Source organism: Notechis scutatus, chromosome 16, assembly GCF_049901735.1.
Source record: "Notechis scutatus isolate UNSWTSFEM ecotype Mainland chromosome 16, rNotScu1.2, whole genome shotgun sequence".
NCBI classification, from domain to species: Eukaryota; Metazoa; Chordata; class Lepidosauria; order Squamata; family Elapidae; genus Notechis; species Notechis scutatus.
This window is the reverse complement of record NC_142024.1, coordinates 1,481,716-1,500,040: the sequence shown is the minus strand read 5'-3', so window position 1 is coordinate 1,500,040 and position 18,325 is coordinate 1,481,716. Positions and strand designations below refer to the sequence as shown.

Here is an 18,325-nt window from a genome sequence, read left to right as displayed (position 1 = left end):
GTGAAGTCAGCTTTGCCCAGATTTATCCTGGTTCTTGCTTTCTGGCCACTGTCGTGAAGGGAATCCCTGCAGTCGATACATTAGCCGCCCCGGTCGTTAAGCGAATCCAGCCTTCCCCATGGACTTCACTTGTCGGAAGGTCGCAAAAGAGACTCGCTAGACGCTGTGACCGTCATCTAAATACGAATCGGTGCCCAAGTGTCTGAATTTTGATCCCGTGGCCCAGGGGCTTGCTAACAATGGTCGCAAGTGTGAAAAACGGCGGCCCTCTCGGTCACTTTTTTCCCCAACTTCTAAATGGCCACTAAGCGAACGGTTGTAAGTCAAGGACTTCCCGTATTCATCTTACAAATCACTCAAGACAGCCAGCGTATCCAACACACTTTCCCTCCCTCCCTCCTGTTTTCTCCCCCCCGCCATCACAACAACCCTGTGAAGTGGACTAGAGATCAAGGAGAGTAAACTGGCCCCAAAGTCCACCCATCCCACCCCCAAAGCTGGCTTCCCTAGCGAAGGCAGGACTCGAAGTCAAGATCCCGGTTCTTGCTTTCCAGCGCGGCCCTCCTGCACAGCGGGAGCCCTCCGGTCCTGCCCGAGGAAAAGGAGACGTTTCTGGACGAAGCCCATAAAGTCAGCGAGTGGCGGGAAGTCCTCGCGGGGGAAGAGATCCCTTTCGCCTTTGAAGCCAAGGGGAAACTGAGGCACAGGTGAGATAGGGGAGAAGGGGGGGTGGGAAAAGCCATCGTCTTTCTCACCGTTTTCTGAACAGTCTGTTAGATTGCCAGGGTTAGTTTAACACCGAAGGAGGAATTTTATATCTATCATTTATCCTCTTAGATTCTTCTCATATCGGTAGCCTCTTTCTGCATCTGTGTATAATAGATAATCTCCTAAACCAACAGCAGTAATAATACCACACCTTGTGCATATTCTATAAATGCTAATCCTTACACAGGTAATCCTTGAATTTACGACTCCAGTTGAGCCCAAGATTGGTTATTTTTTTTTAAAAGAAGTGATTCTTAAGGCAAAACTAGATTGAAAAAAAGATTCTTAAGACAAAACTAGATTGAAAAAAAAAAGATTCTTAAGACAGAACTAGATTTTTTTTTAAAATGATTATTAAAGCAAAACTAGATGTTATTTTTAAAGAATGCTAGGTTGCCAAGTGAGAAATTTGTAAAGTGAATTTTGCCCCCATTTTACGACTTTCCTCACCACATTTTCCTCACCACATTTGCTAAGTGAGTCCCTGCACTTATAACACGGTCGTTAAGTGAATCTGGCTTCCCCGTGGACGTTGGGTGACCCGGGATGCTGCAACCATCATAAATAATTATGAGCCAGTTGCTGAGTGTCCGAGTTGCAATCACGTGACCCTATGGTCATAAGCGTGAAAAATGGTCATAACTCGTTTCTTTCAGTGCCGTCGTAACTTCAAATAGTCACTATACGAACCGTTGTAAGTCAAGGACCACCTGTATTCTTATTAAATCTCACTTTATTACAACATTTTGTACTTGGTTAAACATTTGATTCGGGGTTGTAATGTGGAAAAGATGTAAGGATTAGTATTATTATCATTATTTGTTCCTCATTTGGGATGTAAATTTGGGCCTGTCTCTCTCCTAAACGTCGTTCCGTCGGTCTCCACATAAATTGATTTATTTTTATTTTTATTTTAAAAAATACCCCTCCAGGCATACCCATGACCTGAGAATTCACCAGCTGCAGGTGAGAGTGATCGGCTGGGAGGCCGTCAACCCTGTGTCCGTTGACAAAGTGGGGATATTTTTCCGGTATGCAGCTCCAGATAAAAGCAATTCTTCCTCCACTGTAAGTTCAGGCTCGGATTCTTTTATTCTTTTCAGGGAAAAAAAAAAAAGAGCAGTTTATGTTTAACAATAAACACACACACACATGCATTCAACTTTCTTTTTCTTGCTCTTCATGTAGGTCGGCAGCCCCATTAGTAGAACCAACATCATCCATCCACAGGTTTATGTAAGTTGGATTTCCTTTCCTCCATCCTTCCGTTTCTCATTGAGCCCTGCTTGTGTTCAAGCTTGTGGTTTGTTTAAACCACCATGCCTTTCACAGACCAGACATAGGAGAAAGAGTGGCAGAACCGGAGGGCGGGATCAAAAGAGGGATTGTCCGAGAATCCTTACGTAGCCGCAAGCAAACTATAAGTCCAACTTCCCTTGGATTCCAGCGACCCTTAACCTGATTCCAAGCCAGCGGTCTCCAAACTTGAAGACTTGTGGACTTCAACTCCCAGAATTCTCCAGCCAGCATAGCTGAGCGTCCCTTGGGCATCCATAGAGCAAGACAAAATCAGTCGTGGAACTGGTTTTGGGTTGTTTTTTTAAAAATCTATATTCCAAACCTGTTTCAGTCAGCATTGAGCGAAAGAGGGAGAGAATTGAGGTTTATGAAACCATCCCACCCGACACAACATTCCCTCTTGCTGGATACGCAATGCAAAACTCTTCCCCTCGTTAGAGACACCGCGGTATTTAATTCACCTTCAGGCACAAACATTTCCCCCTCATTTAAAAAAAATAATGGGCATCTTACTAAGGGAAACCATTGTGATGTAAAAGTCTGTGCAAGCGGCTGCAGAATTTGCGTGCGTTCGTGCCCCACCCTGTCCGTAAGTCGATTCCATCTCCATCTTTCTTTAAATACATACATATATATATATCTGTATATTTTTACAGTTTTCTTCACTGCCTCCAGTTCGAGTGGTGTTCGCTGTGACCATGGAGGGCAGCGCCAGGAAGGTGATCACAGTTCGTTCAGCTCTGATTGTGAAAAACAAACTTGAAATGCCGATGGAGCTGAGGCTGGACAGTCCTTCAGCACCGGACAGTAAGTGCTTCAGAGTTTCAGAAGCCACAAAACAGCTGGTTTTTGTTTTTGTTTTCAATTAGAACGGAGCTAGAAGAGACCCTGGAGGTCCTCTAGTCCAACCCCTTGCTCAAGCAGGAGACCTTATATCATTCCAGACAAATGGCTGTCCGGTCTCTTCTTGAAAACCTCCCGTGATGGAGCAACCACAACCTCTGGTTGGCAAGCTGTTCCACTGGTTAATTGTCCTCACTGTCGGAAAATTTTTCTTTAATTCTAGGTTTGCTTCTCTCCTTGGATGAGTTTTCATCCATTGCTTCTTGTCCTGCCTTCAGGGGCTTTGGAGAATAGCTTGACTCCCTCTTCTTCTTTGGGGCAGCCCCTGAGATACTGGAAGACTGCTATAATATCCCCCCCCCCCTTAATCCTTCTTTTTTCTAGACTGGGCAAACCCAGTTCCTGCAACTGTTGTTTAAATCTTCCAGCATCTTAGTTGCTCTTCTCTGTCCTTTTTCCAAAATCTCAGTCCCTTTTTTATTGTAAGGGGGTGACCAAAACTGGATCTTTTATGTGATGACTTCCTAAAATGAGGAGGGGGCCAAGAGATACATGTGGCCAGTCATTTAGCCAGAGGGGAGGGGGGAAGACCCCTGGGTTAAGGATGAAATTGAGAATCACCCGCAAACCAAGCTGCTATTACAGATATCTAATCACGTCGGGTAATGAAACGTTGGGAAGAAAAAGAAGAAAAAAAAGAAACCAACCCAGCCAGCTCAGTGGAGCCCTCAGAAATAATATGTGCTCTTTCCTACCTGCCTGCAGAACCTGTCCTGCTCCCCGCGGTGATGCCAGGAGACTCTTTTGCCATCCCCTTGCACCTGACTTCCTGGCGTCTCCAGGCCAGGCCGAAAGGCACCGGCGTCTTTTTCTGCAAATCTCCCATCCACTGGACGAACGTCCAGAAGACTTTGGAGGTCAGCAGCAGCAAGAGGGAGTGTCACTCCATGGAGCTGGACCACAGCCGGTTCTTCAGGTGAGTCGACTGTTCAGGTGAGGCGATTCTTTAATTGAGCCAATTCTCCCGGTGAGTCGATTCTTCAGGTGAGGTCGTGGCCCGCCAGCGGCCAGCAGAATGGCAGATTTGGACAGTGAGGAGGTTGGGGAGGAGCATGGGCCAGTCCTGGAGTCTAGGGAAGGCTCTGTCGTGGGCTCTGCATCGGAGGCGGAGATGGGGCCAGGGCCGTCCGACAGTTATCAGCTGGAGATCAGTGGGGAAGAAGAACAGCTGGAGCCTGTTCCCAGTGTGCACATGCACAGAGCTGCCAGAAGAAGGAAACAGCTGAGGAACAAGGGTCGACTCGGGAGTAAAGCCACAGGTGGACAGCGAATGGCAAAAGGGGAGTGGGGTTTTGCAGGAGACAATTAATTCATTCTGTTCCTGAATTCTTGCCAAGCATTATCTGCTACAGCTCGGTGTCTGAAAGATATCGGCCCGGCAACTCTCCAAGCCCGATAAAAGGTCTGTAGTTGTGAACTCTCTTGAAAGACCGTTGGCCAGGACTTTGCTGAAGAGAAATTCCCTGTACACTAAATAAAAGGGGTTTTATTGGGACCAGGAGTTGGTTTCGTGCTGTTTCGGGCTCCCTCACGGTCGTCACTCTAGGACATGGAGAGTTCGTAAGAGCCTCCAAAAAGGCAGGGATTTCACAGACACACACACACACACACACACACACTTTAAACGCTCCCCCGTTGTCTCCCCCCTTGTAGGTTTTGTGTGGCTATCAAGAAAGAGAATTATCCAGACTACATGCCTTCCAGCATCTTCTCGGACAGCGCCAAACAGATTTTCCGCCAGCCGGGACACACCATTTATCTCCTGCCCACCGTGGTGCTGGGTAACTTGCTCCCTTGTGAGCTAGAGTTCTACGTCAAGGGCGCCCCGATCAACGGGACCCTGAAACCCAGGAAGGAAGCCGTCCTGCACACTGCCGACACCTCGCAGAACATCGAACTCGGTAAGGGCAAAGCACCCCTTTTGCAAAATCCCTCCGGGTCGCGGTTCCAATCCGGCTAGCTGCCGATGATGTCTGTCTGCAAATCGATTGGTCAGTGGTCTCCCAAAATCTTTAATTTGCCTTAAGAATCTTTTTTTTAAAAAAATCTAATTTTGCCTTTAGAAGTGAGTCTAATTTTGTTTTAATAATTTTTTAAAAATCTAATTTTGCCTTTAGAATCCTTTATTTCAAGAATCTTATTTTTCCTTTTAGAAGTGAGTCTAATTTTGTCATTTAGAAATGAGTCTAATTTTGTCTTAATCAGTTTTTTTTTAAATCTAATTTTGCTTTAAGAATCCTTTATTTCAAGAATCTTATTTTGCCTTTTAGAAGTGAGTCTAATTTTGCCTTAATCATTTTTTTTCAAGAATCTTATTTTGCCTTTTAGAAGTGAGTCTAATTTTGCCTTAATCATTTTTTAAAATCTAATTTTAAAATGAGTTACATCTACAGCTAGTCCCTTGACCTGCGGCCATAATGGACTCTGCCCATCACGGTCGTAAGTTGCAACGGTCATACAGTGTGTCATAAAATGATTTTGCAAACCTTTTTGGTGTCTTTTGAAGTGTCCCTAAATGCAATGTTGGAAGTCTAGGCCTGCCTGCACTACAATCCGGAACTGTTCTTTATTTATTTCGGTACCCTTAACTTCCTTCTGCCTCGATGCCAGGGATCTCCCTCGAAAACTTCACCCACTGCAAGGAGCTTCTGATCCCGCCAGGAACACAAAATTACGTGGTGCGGATGAGGCTGTACGACAACAACAGGCGTCTCTTGAACCTCACTATCCGGATTGTGTGCCAAGCCAAAGGCTCCTTGAAGATATTCATCTCGGCTCCTTACTGGCTCATCAACAAAACAGGTGAATTCGGCTCAAACCTCCCAAGTCCCTTCCATTTTTCAACTTCGAGGGGGAGGGGAAAAAAACCACACACACACCCCAAAAAAATTCTTAATTTTGTGGAACTGGAGAAATGGCTGGATGTGGAAACATGATCCTGCCAGGATTACGTTGCATTTTCTCTTCTCTTGGAGCAGAACGAGGAGGACAGGTGGGGAGGGGGAAGTATTTACAGATTTTTACAGATGAACAGAGTTGGAAGGGACCTTATAGGTCATCTAGTCCAACCCCCCCCCTGCCCAAGCAGACCCTACACCATTTTTGACAGATGGCAGTCCAGTCTCTTCTTGAAAACCTCCAGGGATGAAGCTCCCACAACTTCTGGAAAATCTAAAACCAAAATAGTTTTAACCCAAAATCCTGAATCGTCTGTAGTATCTTAAGAAACGCTTCTTGGCCTGTGTGGCTTTTACTGCAGGAAAGAGCATGGGCACAGAATAACAGAGTTGGAAGGGACCTTGGAGATCTTCTAGTCCAGCCCCCTGCTCAGGCAGGAAGCCTTACTACACCATTTCAAACATGCACTTGTTTTAATTTCTTTTTAAATTTCACAACTTCTGGAGCCAAGTTGTTCCCCTGATTAAACTGTCACCAAATTCCCCCTTAATTCCAGATTGCTTCTCTCCTTGATGAATTCCCATCCGTCGCTTCTTGTCCTGCCTTTCTGGTGCTTTGGAAAATAAGTGGAACACACACACACACACACCCTCCTCTTCTTTGGGGCAGCCCCTCCAATATTGAAACAGCGCTATCGTGTCACTCCCCCTGCTCCTCCTCCTCATGAAACTATCCATCCCCAATTCCAGCTGTTTGAATATTATCTCTTACTTGCATCCGAAGGGTTGCCCTTAATCTTCCGGCAAGAAAACGCAAAGACCGACGCGGCCGGCCAGTTTGAAGAACACGAGTTGGCCCGCAGCCTGAGCCCCCTCCTCTTCTGCTACGCCGACAAAGAGCAGCCAAACCTGTGAGCTTCTTTGCGACTCTGTGTGTGTCGGGGTGTGTGTGGGTGTGTGGGTGTGTCTCTTCTGTTGTTACGACTCGATCCTCTGCAAGATGAAGGGAACGAGGTTACCTGCTAGAAAATTCACAGGTCGCGTCGTAATACCTGAGAGTTGAGAACTTAATTTGTTCTGATTTTCTTTTCTTTTCTTTTCTTTTTTTAATGCAGTTGTACCATGAGAGTTGGCAGAGGTATCCACCCCGAAGGGATGCCCGGCTGGTGCCAGGCCTTCTCCTTGGACGGAGGGAGCGGCGTCCGAGCCCTTAAAGTGATCCAGCAAGGAAACCGACCGGGCCTTATTTATAATATCGGTAGGGTCTTTCTCTCTGTGTTTCCTTCTTGCAACTCAATTGGGTTGTTTTTTTAATATATCTAATTATTCTTTTCGGGGTGGAGGCTCGTGATTTTTTTTTTAAAAAGTTTCTTTTTATGTTTTTTATAGTTAGCCACTCAGAGCCTTTGGGGTAAGGGGAGCAACATACAGACCAATAAAGGAGACTATTTATAGCTCAGGGCTGAAATGAGAGGTCCTTGGTAGTTTCCTTGGTTTTATTACCAAACTAGGTAACAACATCAGTGCTAGAAGGGAAGGGGCTTTGCAGAGAGGAGGAGGAGGAGGAGGACTATGGGGTCCTTGGTGCTCTCTGAGCTTTTGTGATTTTCTTGCAAACGTTTCATGGTCCAACTAGGGGATGTCTTGTGCTAGGAACCACTCTCTTCTAGCACTGATAACGTGGCCTAGTTGGGTCACAAAAGGTCTGCAAGAAAACCACCAAGCTCAGAGTGCCTCAAAGACCACCCTCCCCTCCAGTAAACAAAAGTTAATTGTGCTAGATGCCCGAACTCTGGCCCTCCTGTCCTGACCAGCTATGTGTTTTAACCAGGCATCGACATTAAGAAGGGCCGAGGTCGCTACATGGATACTTGCATGGTGACGTTCGCCCCTCGCTACCTGCTGGACAATAAATCCTCGCACACCCTCGCCTTCGCACAGAGGGCATTCGCCAGAGGACAGGTAAGAAAAGAAAACAACCTCGCCCTTTGCTCCTCCTATAACCCCTCCGGATTTCTCAAGCTCGGCCGTTTGAAAGACGGGTGGACTTCAGCTCCCAGCATTCCCTATTCCTGGATGGTTGAGTTGAGCTGCCTGTGACTTTTTCCTTCCCCTCCCCGCTAGGGGACATCCAATCCGGAGGGCTACCTCTCCACCCTCCCCGGTTCCAGCGTGGTCTTCCACTGGCCACGCAACGACTACGACCAGTTGCTGTGCGTCCGGCTGATGGACGTCCCCAACTGCATTTGGTCTGGAGGCTTTGAAGTCAACAAGAACAATTCCTTCCACATCAACATGAGGTAGGAAACTCTGTGTGTGTGTGTGTGTCTGTGTGTGTGTGTGTGTGTGCCCTGCCAGGTTTGCAAATTTGCCAGGTTGCAAAATGCACAACAATATTTACACCATTTGCCTTTGAAAACTCCCCAGGGACACCCTCGGGAAGTGCTGCTTCCTTCAGGTCGAGATCACCTTGAAGAGAGCCACCTACTGCGTCTCGTTCAGCGACACCGACAAATTCCCGCCTCCGTACCGCATCGACAACTTTTCTAAGGTTAAAAAAAAAAAAATTACACTGGGTTGGGCTTCTGAAAATGAACAGCTTCGGTATTAATAAGATATATCAATGCACAGAGATGGATAGATTAACAAAATTATTGAAGGACCATTCTTTGTATGTTTTAGTCTGCGGTCCTTCAATCCTTACTTACAGGTTAAGAGTTGGAAGGGACCTTGTAGGTCATCTAGTCCAACCCCCCCACACCCAAGCAGGAGACCCTACACCATTTCTGACAGATGGTAGTCCAGTCTCTTCTTGAAAACTTCCCACAACTTCTGAAGGCAACTTCTGTTCTGTTGATCGATTGTCCTCACTGTCAGAGAATTTCTCCTTATTTCCACGTTGAATCTCTTTTTGGTCAGTTTCCATCTGTTATTCCTTGTCTGGCCTTCAGGTGCTTTGGAAAACAGGTCGACCCCTTCCTCCTCTCTGTGGCAGCCTCTCAAATATTGGAGGGCTGCTCTCCTGTCTCCCCTGGTCCTTCTCTTCCCAAGACTAGCCAGGCCCTGTTCCTGCAACGGTTCATCGAATGTTATTTAGCCTCCAATCCCCTCATCATCCTGGTTGCTCTTCTCTGCCCTTTTTCTAAAGATCTTTTTTCTAGTGTGGTGACCAAAACTGGATGCAGTACTCTCGGTGTGGCCTTACTAAGGCTTTATAGGGCGGCATGAGCACCTCCCTCGATCTGGATTGTATCCCTCTGTTAATGCAATTTAAGGATGACATTAGCTTTTTCGGCTGCTGCTGCACACGGCTGGCTCCTATTTAGCTGGTTGTCCACTGAGACTCCAAGGTCCCTCTCCCAGTTCCTGCTGTTGAGCCTGGTTTCACCCAGTCTACCTGTGTCCTTTGGGTTTTTCTTGCCTAAGTGTAGGACTTTACTTTTCTCCACGTTGAATTTCATTTTGTTAGATAGGGCCGAGCGTTCCAGTCTATCATCTAGGGCCCTGATGGCGAAGCTCCGTTGCTGTTCTCTCCACCTTTCCTCCCAGGTCCCAGTCGTGTTCGCCCAGCACGGGGTGGCCGAGCCGCGTCTCAGCACCGAAGTGAAGCCCTCCACCACTTTGGACTACGCCTGGGACGAGCCCACCCTCCCGCCTTACGTCACTCTGACCGTCAAAGGAGCCGGCTCGTCCGAAGTCACCTGCTGCATGAACGACTTCCAAGAAAGCAAGCAGCTGTATTACGAAAACTTCATCTACATCGCGGCCACGTACACCTTTTCGGGGTAAAAACACGTAAAAAAAGGTTCCATCCGTTAGTAAAACTCCTCCAACTAACCGCTGCGGTCACAGTGAATTTTTTTTTGCTTAGGCACAAAGTCAGAGTCGTCCAGCCTCTGCTTAAAAGCACCCGCTGTTCTGCTCCACCAATGAATTGTTCTCACTCGCGGGGAATTTCTCCTTCATTCCAGGTTTCTTCCCTCCTTGATTATCCCAAAAGTCCTTTTTTTTTTTTTTCCAAGAGGCAACTGGACTTTCTGGTTTTTCAAAAGACATTTTGCTCCTCATCCAAGAAGCTTCTTCAGCTCTTGACTGGATGGTGGGGAAGGGAAGGATTCTCACTCCTCTCCTTGATGAGTTTCCATCCATTGTTCGTTGTCCTGCTTTGCGGTGCTTTGGAGAATAGCTTGACTGGGGCAGCCCCTCAGATATTGGAAGGCTGCTATTCACGTCGCCCCTACGCCTCCTTTTCATTCAACGATCCCCAATTCCAGCAATAATTCTCGATGTCCAAGCCAGCCTAGCTTTTTCCACTCCGGTTTTCAATCAAGCTAAAATCGGTGATTTTCCTCTGGACTTTGTGATTCGCTTCTTACCCTTCCTCCTCAATTTCCTTCGAAATTCTAGGGTCCAGGAAGAGACCGGAAGACCTGTTGCTACCCACAAGGATCTGGACTGCGCGGAGCTGGTTCTGGATGTTTCTCCCAAGACGCAGAGAGTCATCCTAAAGAAAAAGGTAGGAAACTTCACCTGGTTGAACCAGGAGAAGCTCTTTCACTAGGACAGCCTGTATTACCTGCTCGCCAGCATGATTATGCGGTCAGCGAGAATTGGTAAGTTGGTCACTGCCTCCTATCTGTACTGTGTACTCCCACATGCGCTGTCCCTGATGATGTTCCCCTAGTTGGGTCATGAAACGTCTGCAAGAAAACAGCCAAACTCAGAAAGCATCAAGGACCACACAAGTACTTTTTCACCTCCTCCTCCTCCTCCTTCCTCTTAGCCCTGATGAGGTTCCCTAGTTGGGTCAAGAAACATCTGCAAGCAAACAACCAAATTCAGAGTGCACCAAGGACCCCACAAGCCACTTCTTCCTCCTCCTCCTCCTCCTCCTCCTCCTCCTCCTCCTCCTCCTCTCTTCAAACCTCCCTCCCTTCTAGCCCTGATGATGTTCCCTAGTTGGGTCATGGAAACGTCTGCAAGCAAACCACCATGGTCAGGGAGCCCCCAAGGACTCTTCAACCCTGAGCTGCAGAGATTCTCCTGGTTTTTCCTTCCAAACGATGCTGCTTGGAAGCCCTGGGAAGAAAGTGGGGGTGTGGGGGAAGAGGCTCTGCCTCGAAGAGGGTGAAACTGAGCTGCAGCCTCTCGGTTTCATTCAGCCTCCCCCTCCCACTTTCCCCCCCCCTTCACAGGAACCTGGGAAACGCTCTCAGCTGTGGAGAATGACAGGGGCCGGCATGCTGTGCCACGAAGGCTCGGCCGTCCCCGTCCCCCGAATAAACCTTCCCCGCCTCGCTCGGCCGAGTCTTCCATGATTCTGGACATCGCTGGGTTGGCCGCTGTGACGGACAACAGGTGGGCGAAGCTCGTGGTTTTCTCTCCATCTCAGACGCTCGGTTGGAGCGTCCCGTACAGGTAGCTGGGCCTGAATTTTCCGTTGCTAAGCGAGGCAGTTGCTAAGTGATTAGAAGACCTCCCAGGTCCCTTCCGGCTCTGTTCTGATTGATTGATGGATGGATTGACTAACCCATTGAAATGGTCTAGAATCTCCGGCTTCCGCAGGGGGCTAGACTAGAAGACCTCTGCAGCCCCTTCCACCTCTGTTCTGACCATTGTTCCTGCTGCCCTAGATACGAGCCCCTGATGCTGAGGAAACCAGACCGGCGGAGGAGCACCACTCAAACCTGGAGCTTCCGGGATGGGAAACTGCTGTGCGGCATGCATGGATTGGCGGTGCAGGTAGGCAGGGGGTCTGTCGGAAGCGGGGTAGGGTCTCCTGCTTGGGCGGGGTGGGGGTGGGGGCGGGGGTTGGACTAGATGACCTACAAGGTCCCTTCCAACTCCGTCGATCTGTATCTGTTTAAGGGGTGTTGCGTGGGTTTCCGGTTTGTCTTCTTCTTCCTCTGGTCACCTTGTCTTCTCCTTAAGGCCAAAGGAGGCAGGGCCGGGCTTCGTGATGGGGCAGAGGTAGTTCTCGGACCTGACACCTCCCTTGAACAGTTGAGTCCGGTCCCATCAGAGCAACAGTTCATCAACCAGAAGATGCGGCCTGGTTCTGGAGCCCTGGCGGTCCAGGTTATTCCGGATGGCCCGACCAGAGTGCTCCAGGTAACGGCCTGTGCTTTTATTTATTTTTATTATTTTTAATTTGATCTCAGCCTCTAAAACAGAGTAATAAATCCCCCACCTCCAAGTGCTTGTTTGTCCTCAATATTTTTAAGTACAAAATCACCTCCCAAGATCCAGAGAGAGAAAGAAAGAATGAGAGAAAGAATGAGGGGGGGAGAGAAAGAGAGGAGGAGGAAAGAGCATGAGAGAGAGAGAGAAAGAGAGAGAGAGAGAGAGAATGAGAGAGAGAATGAGAGAAAGAATGAGGGGGGAGAGAAAGAGAGGAGGAGGAAAGAGCATGAGAGAGAGAGAGAGAGGAGAAAGAGAGGAGAGAGAAAGAAAGAGGGGAAAAGAGAAAGAGAGGAGAAAGAGGAGAGAGAAGGGGAGAGAGAGAGAGAAAGAGAGGAGGAAAGAGAGGAGAGAGAATGAGAGGAGAGAGGGAAAGGGGGGAAGGGAAAGAGAGGAGAGAGAGAGGGAGAGAAAGAGAGAGTGAGAAGAGGGAGGGAAAGAGGGGAGAAGAGAAAAAGAGAGAGAGAAAGAGAGGGGGGAAAGAAAAAGAGAGAGAGAGATTCTCTTGTCATCCCATAGCTTGAAACCCACAAGACCCATGCTGTGTACAGACAACCCTCGACAATTGTGCATTTCCTAGAATTGCCGCCCGAAAAAGCATCCTGTCTGTGCCTCCCGTATATTAGATCACCGATTTCAACCAGCGCCGGAATGAACGTCTCTCGTACGAAGGGGAGGAGTTGGACCAGGACCTGTGGAAATTGAAAAACCCAGACCTGGAACAAGAGTTGGAAGTGAGTGTTTGGCAGAAAACGGCTCTGGCCTGGAGGTTGCCATTCCTTCCCAAAGAACAACGACAACAACAACACCTCTTCTGTGTGTGTGTGTGTGTCGCCCTTTCGCAGGTCCAGCTGAAATTGGAAGGAGGGATCGGCTTGTCTTTGGTTAACAAGGCCCCCGAGGAACTGATCTTTGCGAGTTTCATGGGCATCACTGTCCACTTCACCCAGCTGTCGGCCAGTCAGGTGCTGGAACTGAGCATTCAGGATGTGCAGGTAAGTGAGAGGACAGGTGGCCTCACTGTGCTCACCTGAGGACCAGTTCAAGGATGGGGTGCAGAGAAGGACAAGAGGGGGGATTAGGGGGCAGGAGGCTAAGCCATGCAACGAACCGTTTAGGGAGCTACGTATGTCTAATCCAAGGGTCTCCAAACTTGGCCCCTTTAAGACTTGTGGGGCTTCAACTCCCAGAATTCCTGAGCTAACATGCCTGGAGGAGGAATTCTGGGAGTTGGAAGTCCATAAGTCTTAATGATGACAAATCTGAAGACCCCTGGAATAGATAGCTAGAGAAAGAGAGGTAGAATAGATAGAAAGAAAGAAAGAGAGAGAGATAGAATAGATAGATAGAGAGGGAGAGACAGAAAGATAGTATAGATTGCTAGAATAGATAAATAGAGAAAGAGAAAGAGATAAGATAGATAGATAGGTAGGTAGGAAGGTAGATAGATAGAGAGAGAGAGAGATAGAGATAGAGAAGAGATAGAGATATGGAGATAGATGGATGGATGGATGGATGGATGGATGGATAGATAGATAGATAGATAGATAGATAAATAGATAGATAGATAGATAGATAGATAGATAGATAGATAGATGATAGATATAGAAGATAGACGAGACAGACAGACAGACAGGTCTCCAAACTTGGCCCCTTTAAGACTTGTGGCCTTCAACTCCCAGAATTCCTGAGCTAACATGACTGGAGGAGGAATTCTGGGAGTTGGAAGTCCACAAGTCTTAAAGGGGCCAAGTTTGGAGACCCCTGGTCTAACCTAACAAGGAGAAGGACCAGGGGATGACACGATAGCAGCCTTCCAGTATTTGAGGGGCTGCCCCAAAGAAGAGGAAGGGGTCAAATTATTCTCCAAAGCCCCAGAAGGCAGGAGAAGAAGCAAAGGATGAAAATTCAGCCAGGAGAGAAGCAACCTGAAACGAAGGAGAAACTTCCTGAAAGTTGAAACAATTATCCAGTGGAACCGAAGTTGCCTCCAGAAATTGTAGGTGCTCAAACACTCGAGACTCTGGATGGCCATTTATCTGGAATGGTCTAGGGTCTCCTGCTTGAGCAGGGGGTTGGGCTAGAAGACCTCCCGGGTCCCTTCCAGCTCTGGCATTCTGTAAGCTTCCTCGGCGGGCTTGTCTATGGATCATATTTTTGGCCTCTGTTTTAATAACAGAGCTTTTTGATAGCCTGGAGTTTGACGATCTGTTTCCCCTCCTCCCAGGTGGATAACCAACTTCTCCGCACCACCCAGCCCTTCATGCTTTTCCTCACCCCCAAGCTGGGTGAAAATGAAGCGGCCGAAACGGGCCCAGCGGTGCAGCTGAACGCTATGAAATTCCCCAGTAAAAGTCCTCTAAGTGACATATACAAGGTAATCCGTTCGAGCCCTGATGACGTTACCTAGCTGGGCCGTGAAAGGTCTGCAAAAAAACAGCCCAGCTCAGAGAGCACCAAGGACTCCACAGCCGTCCTCCTCTTCCTCCTCCTCCTCCTCCTCCTCCTCCTCCTCCTCTTCCTCCTCCTCCTCTTCCTCCTCTTCTTCCCCATCCTTCAAACCCCTCTCTTCTAGTACTGATGTTGTTACCTAGTTGGGTCATGAAAGATCTGTGAGAAAACAGCCAAGCTCAGAGAGCACCAAGGACTCCACAGCCGTCCTCCTCCTCCTCCTCCTCCTCCTCCTCCTCCTCCTCCTCCTCCTCCTCCTCCCTCCTCCTCCTCCTCCTCCTCTTCCTCTTCCTCCTCCTCCTCTTCCTCCTCTTCTTCCCCATCCCTTCAAACCCCCCTCCCTTCTAGTACTGATGTTGTTACCTAGTTGGGTCATGAAAGGTCTGTGAGAAAACAGCCAAGCTCAGAGAGCACCCGGGGCCCCATAATTCTGATTTTATGGGACAAGAGCCCTTATTTTGATGTATTCCTTTCTAAGGTCACCTAAGGAACCTCTGAACTTGAATTCCAGCCTTGCGAGGTTCTCCTAAAACGCAATTCGTTTGCGACCTTTTATCATTACGATCACATTTATTTGCGGGGGGGCCCTCGCGATTCAGGGTCACCTCTTGGTGTCTTTTCCTTCGTCTCCTCTTTCCCACCACCCCTCCGAGTGCTGGGTGGGCTGGAATCGTCCTCTTCGGTTCCAGCAGAAGGGAGTTTGTGGGAGCTTCATCATCCCTGGAGGCTTTCAAGAAGAGGCTGGACTGCCCATCTGTCAGAAATGGCGTAGGGCCTCCTGCTTGGGCGGGGGGTGGGGTTGGACTAGATGACCTACACGGCCCCTCCCAACTCTGATTGTTTTATCTGTTTATCATCTGTAGCACCTGATGGTCACGGCGAGCAGATTCACCGTTCAAATAGAGGAGAAGCTGCTCCTGAAACTTCTCAGTTTCTTTGGCTGCAACCAGTCCGAATCGGGTACGTTTCTTCCCGCGAAATTCGGTGGATCCTGAAAAACCGTTTGGCAAAATGCGGTTTTTTTACCCGTCGCTAATCCGGGACGCTAATCCGCTAAGAAAGGCTGTAAAACAGGGCAAAATGCACTTAACAATGTTGGCAAGGAAGGCTGTAAAATGGAGAAGGGAGGGGATTCATTTAATGAGTGTCTCACTTAGCAACAGAAATGTTGGGCTCCGTTGCAGCTTAAATAACTTTTTCCTTTTTTCCTCTCTCTTTTTCTTCCTCTTTTTCTTTTCTTCTTTTTCTTTTTCTTCCTCTTTTTCATTTTTTCCTTCTTTTTCTTTTCTTTTTCTTTTTCTTTTTTTTCTTTTTCTTCCTCTTTTCCTTTCTTCTTTTTCTTTTTCTTCCTCTTTTTCATTTTTCCTTCTTTTCTTTTCTTTTCTTTTTTCTTTTTTTTCTTTTTCTTCCTCTTTTCTTTCTTCTTTTTCTTTTTCTTCCTCTTTTCATTTTTTCCTTCTTTTTCTTTTCTTTTTCTTTTTTTCTTTTTCTTCCTCTTTTCCTTTTCTTCTTTTTCTTTTCTTTTTCTTCCTCTCTTCTTTGAACCTCCCTTGCAGAGGTTGAAAATTACGATGAAAACCTTCACGAAAAGCCCGCCGGTCAAGAGCTTGCCCGGAAGCGATACTACTTTGAAAACCTCAAAATTAGCATCCCCCAAATAAAACTGAGCGTTTTTACCTCCAGCAAGCTCCCCCTGGATCTGAAGGCAAGACTTTGTGGATGTCTTAAACAAAGTGGGCGGGTGTGTGTGTGTGTGGGTGTGGGTGTGTTCGTTAAACTTAAGTCCTGTTTAATGAGCTCTTGTGAATCATTCTATACCAAGATTTTATCATTCTACAACCTGTGTCGTCTCGAGGGAAAGGAGTTGGAGCGGGTAGATTCAGATCAACAGAGTTGGAAGGGACCTTGTAGGTCATCTGTCCAAGATGTGAGGGGGTCTGCAGATATTTTCTCAGCCCTCATTCTGACCCGTGCAGTATGATTCTCACCAGGCTCCCGGTTGGCTTAGCCTTCCGTCCTTCCGAGGTCGGTAAACTGAGGGCCCAGTTTGTTGGGGGCAAAAGGCTGACTCTGTAAACCGCTTAGAGAGGGTTGGGAAGCAGTATATAAGTCTTCAGAGCTATTGCCTTCCCTTCCTTTCTTCCTTCTTTCATTCCTTCCTTCCTTCCTCCCTTCCTTCTTTCATTCCTCCCTTCCTCCCTTCTTTCATTCCTCCCTTCCACCCTCCCTCCATTCCTCCCTCCTCCCTTCCTTCCTTCCTTCCTTCCTTCCTTCCTTCCTCTCTCCCTCCCTCCCTCCCTCCCTTCATTCCTCCCTCCCTCCCTCCCTTCCTTCATTCCTCCCTCCCTTCCTTCCTTCCTTCCTTCCCTTCCTTCCTTCCTTCCTTCCTTCCTCTCTCCTCCTCCCTTCATTCCTCCCTCCCTCCCTCCCTCCCTCCCTTCATTCCTCCCTCCCTCCCTCCCTCCTTCCTTCATTCCTCCCTCCCTCCCTTCCTTCCTTCCTTCCTTCCTTCCTTCCTCCCTCCCTCCTTCATTCCTCCCTCCCTCCCTCCCTCCCTTCATTCCTCCCTCCCTCCCTCCCCTCCCTCCCTTCCTTCCTTCATTCCTCCCTCCCTCCCTCCCTTCCTTCCTTCCTTTTTCCTTTTTCCTTCCTCCCTCCCTCCCTTCTTTCCTTCCTCCCTCCCTTCTTTCCTTCCTCCCTCCCTCCCTCCCTCCCTTCCTTCCTTCCTTCCTTCCTCCCTCCCTCCCTCCCTTCCTTCCTTCATTCCTCCCTCCCTCCCTCCCTTCCTTCCTTCCTTTTTCCCTTTTTCCTTCCTCCCTCCCTCCCTTCTTTCCTTCCTCCCTCCCTTCTTTCCTTCCTCCTCCCTCCCTCCCTTCCTCCCTCCCTCCCTCCCTCCCTCCCTCCCTCCCTCCCTCCCTCCCTCCCTTCCTTCCTTCCTTCCTTCCTTCCTTCCTTCCTTCCTTCCTTCCTTCCTTCCAGAGAGGGCTGTGAGGTATATCAGTCTTAAGTGCTATTGCTATTTTGGATGGCTGCCATTATTCTTTTTGTGCAGTCCTAACTCTCCACCGAAGTCCGCATCCGTCTGGTGACAATTAGTAAAATATCCATTCCTGCGTGACACCAACCTCCCCTCCTCCCCTCCTCCTAGCAGGTGACAGGTGTTTTTTCTCCCCCTTGTGGCTCAGGCGCTGAAGAGCACCCTGGGCTTCCCTCTTGTCCGTTTCGAAGACGCCGTCATAGATCTGGATCCCTACACCCGGGTTCACCCCTACGAGACCAAGAGCTTCATCGTCAACGACATTCTCAAGCACTTTCAGGAAGTAAGTCGCTCCCAGGGTGCATGGGTGTTTTTTTTCCCCCCAGATCTGCTTTGCTTTCCAGTCCTGTAAACATCCATCCGTCTATCCATCCATTCATTTATTAATTCATCCATCCATCCTTCCATCCATCCATCCTTCTTTCCATCCTCCCATCCATCTATCCTTCCATCCATTCATCCATCCATGCATCCATCCATTCATCTATCTATCCATTCATTCATCCCATCCTTCCATCGATCCATCTATCCATCCATCCTTCCAATCCATCCATTAATCTGTGCATCCTCCCATTCATCCATCTATTCATCCATTCATCCATCCATCCATGCATCCATCTATCCTTCCATCGATCCATCCATCCTCCCATTCATCCATCCATCCTTCTTTTCATCCTCCCATCCATCTATCCTTCCATCCATTCATCCATCCATGCATCCATCCATTCATCTATCCATCTATCTATCCATTCATTCATCCCATCCTTCCATCTATCCATCCATCCTTCCA

The 18,325-nt window shown here is 48.2% G+C and overlaps 1 protein-coding gene across 1 annotated transcript in view; it reads left to right on the top strand.

Moving 5' to 3' along the window:
- VPS13D (vacuolar protein sorting 13 homolog D) overlaps nucleotides 1-18,325 on the top strand; it is a 75,520-nt gene that overhangs the window by 34,890 nt on the left and 22,305 nt on the right. The window contains 24 exon segments of the mRNA XM_087944629.1: nucleotides 555-707; nucleotides 1,701-1,836; nucleotides 1,957-2,004; nucleotides 2,724-2,874; nucleotides 3,676-3,886; nucleotides 4,624-4,871; nucleotides 5,581-5,772; nucleotides 6,652-6,778; nucleotides 6,983-7,125; nucleotides 7,699-7,829; nucleotides 7,992-8,167; nucleotides 8,295-8,418; nucleotides 9,417-9,652; nucleotides 10,275-10,383; nucleotides 11,063-11,135; nucleotides 11,138-11,225; nucleotides 11,501-11,609; nucleotides 11,799-11,978; nucleotides 12,674-12,781; nucleotides 12,893-13,042; nucleotides 14,275-14,424; nucleotides 15,362-15,458; nucleotides 16,055-16,203; nucleotides 17,684-17,818. Coding sequence (XP_087800755.1) covers nucleotides 555-707; nucleotides 1,701-1,836; nucleotides 1,957-2,004; nucleotides 2,724-2,874; nucleotides 3,676-3,886; nucleotides 4,624-4,871; nucleotides 5,581-5,772; nucleotides 6,652-6,778; nucleotides 6,983-7,125; nucleotides 7,699-7,829; nucleotides 7,992-8,167; nucleotides 8,295-8,418; nucleotides 9,417-9,652; nucleotides 10,275-10,383; nucleotides 11,063-11,135; nucleotides 11,138-11,225; nucleotides 11,501-11,609; nucleotides 11,799-11,978; nucleotides 12,674-12,781; nucleotides 12,893-13,042; nucleotides 14,275-14,424; nucleotides 15,362-15,458; nucleotides 16,055-16,203; nucleotides 17,684-17,818 — 3,424 coding nt within the window.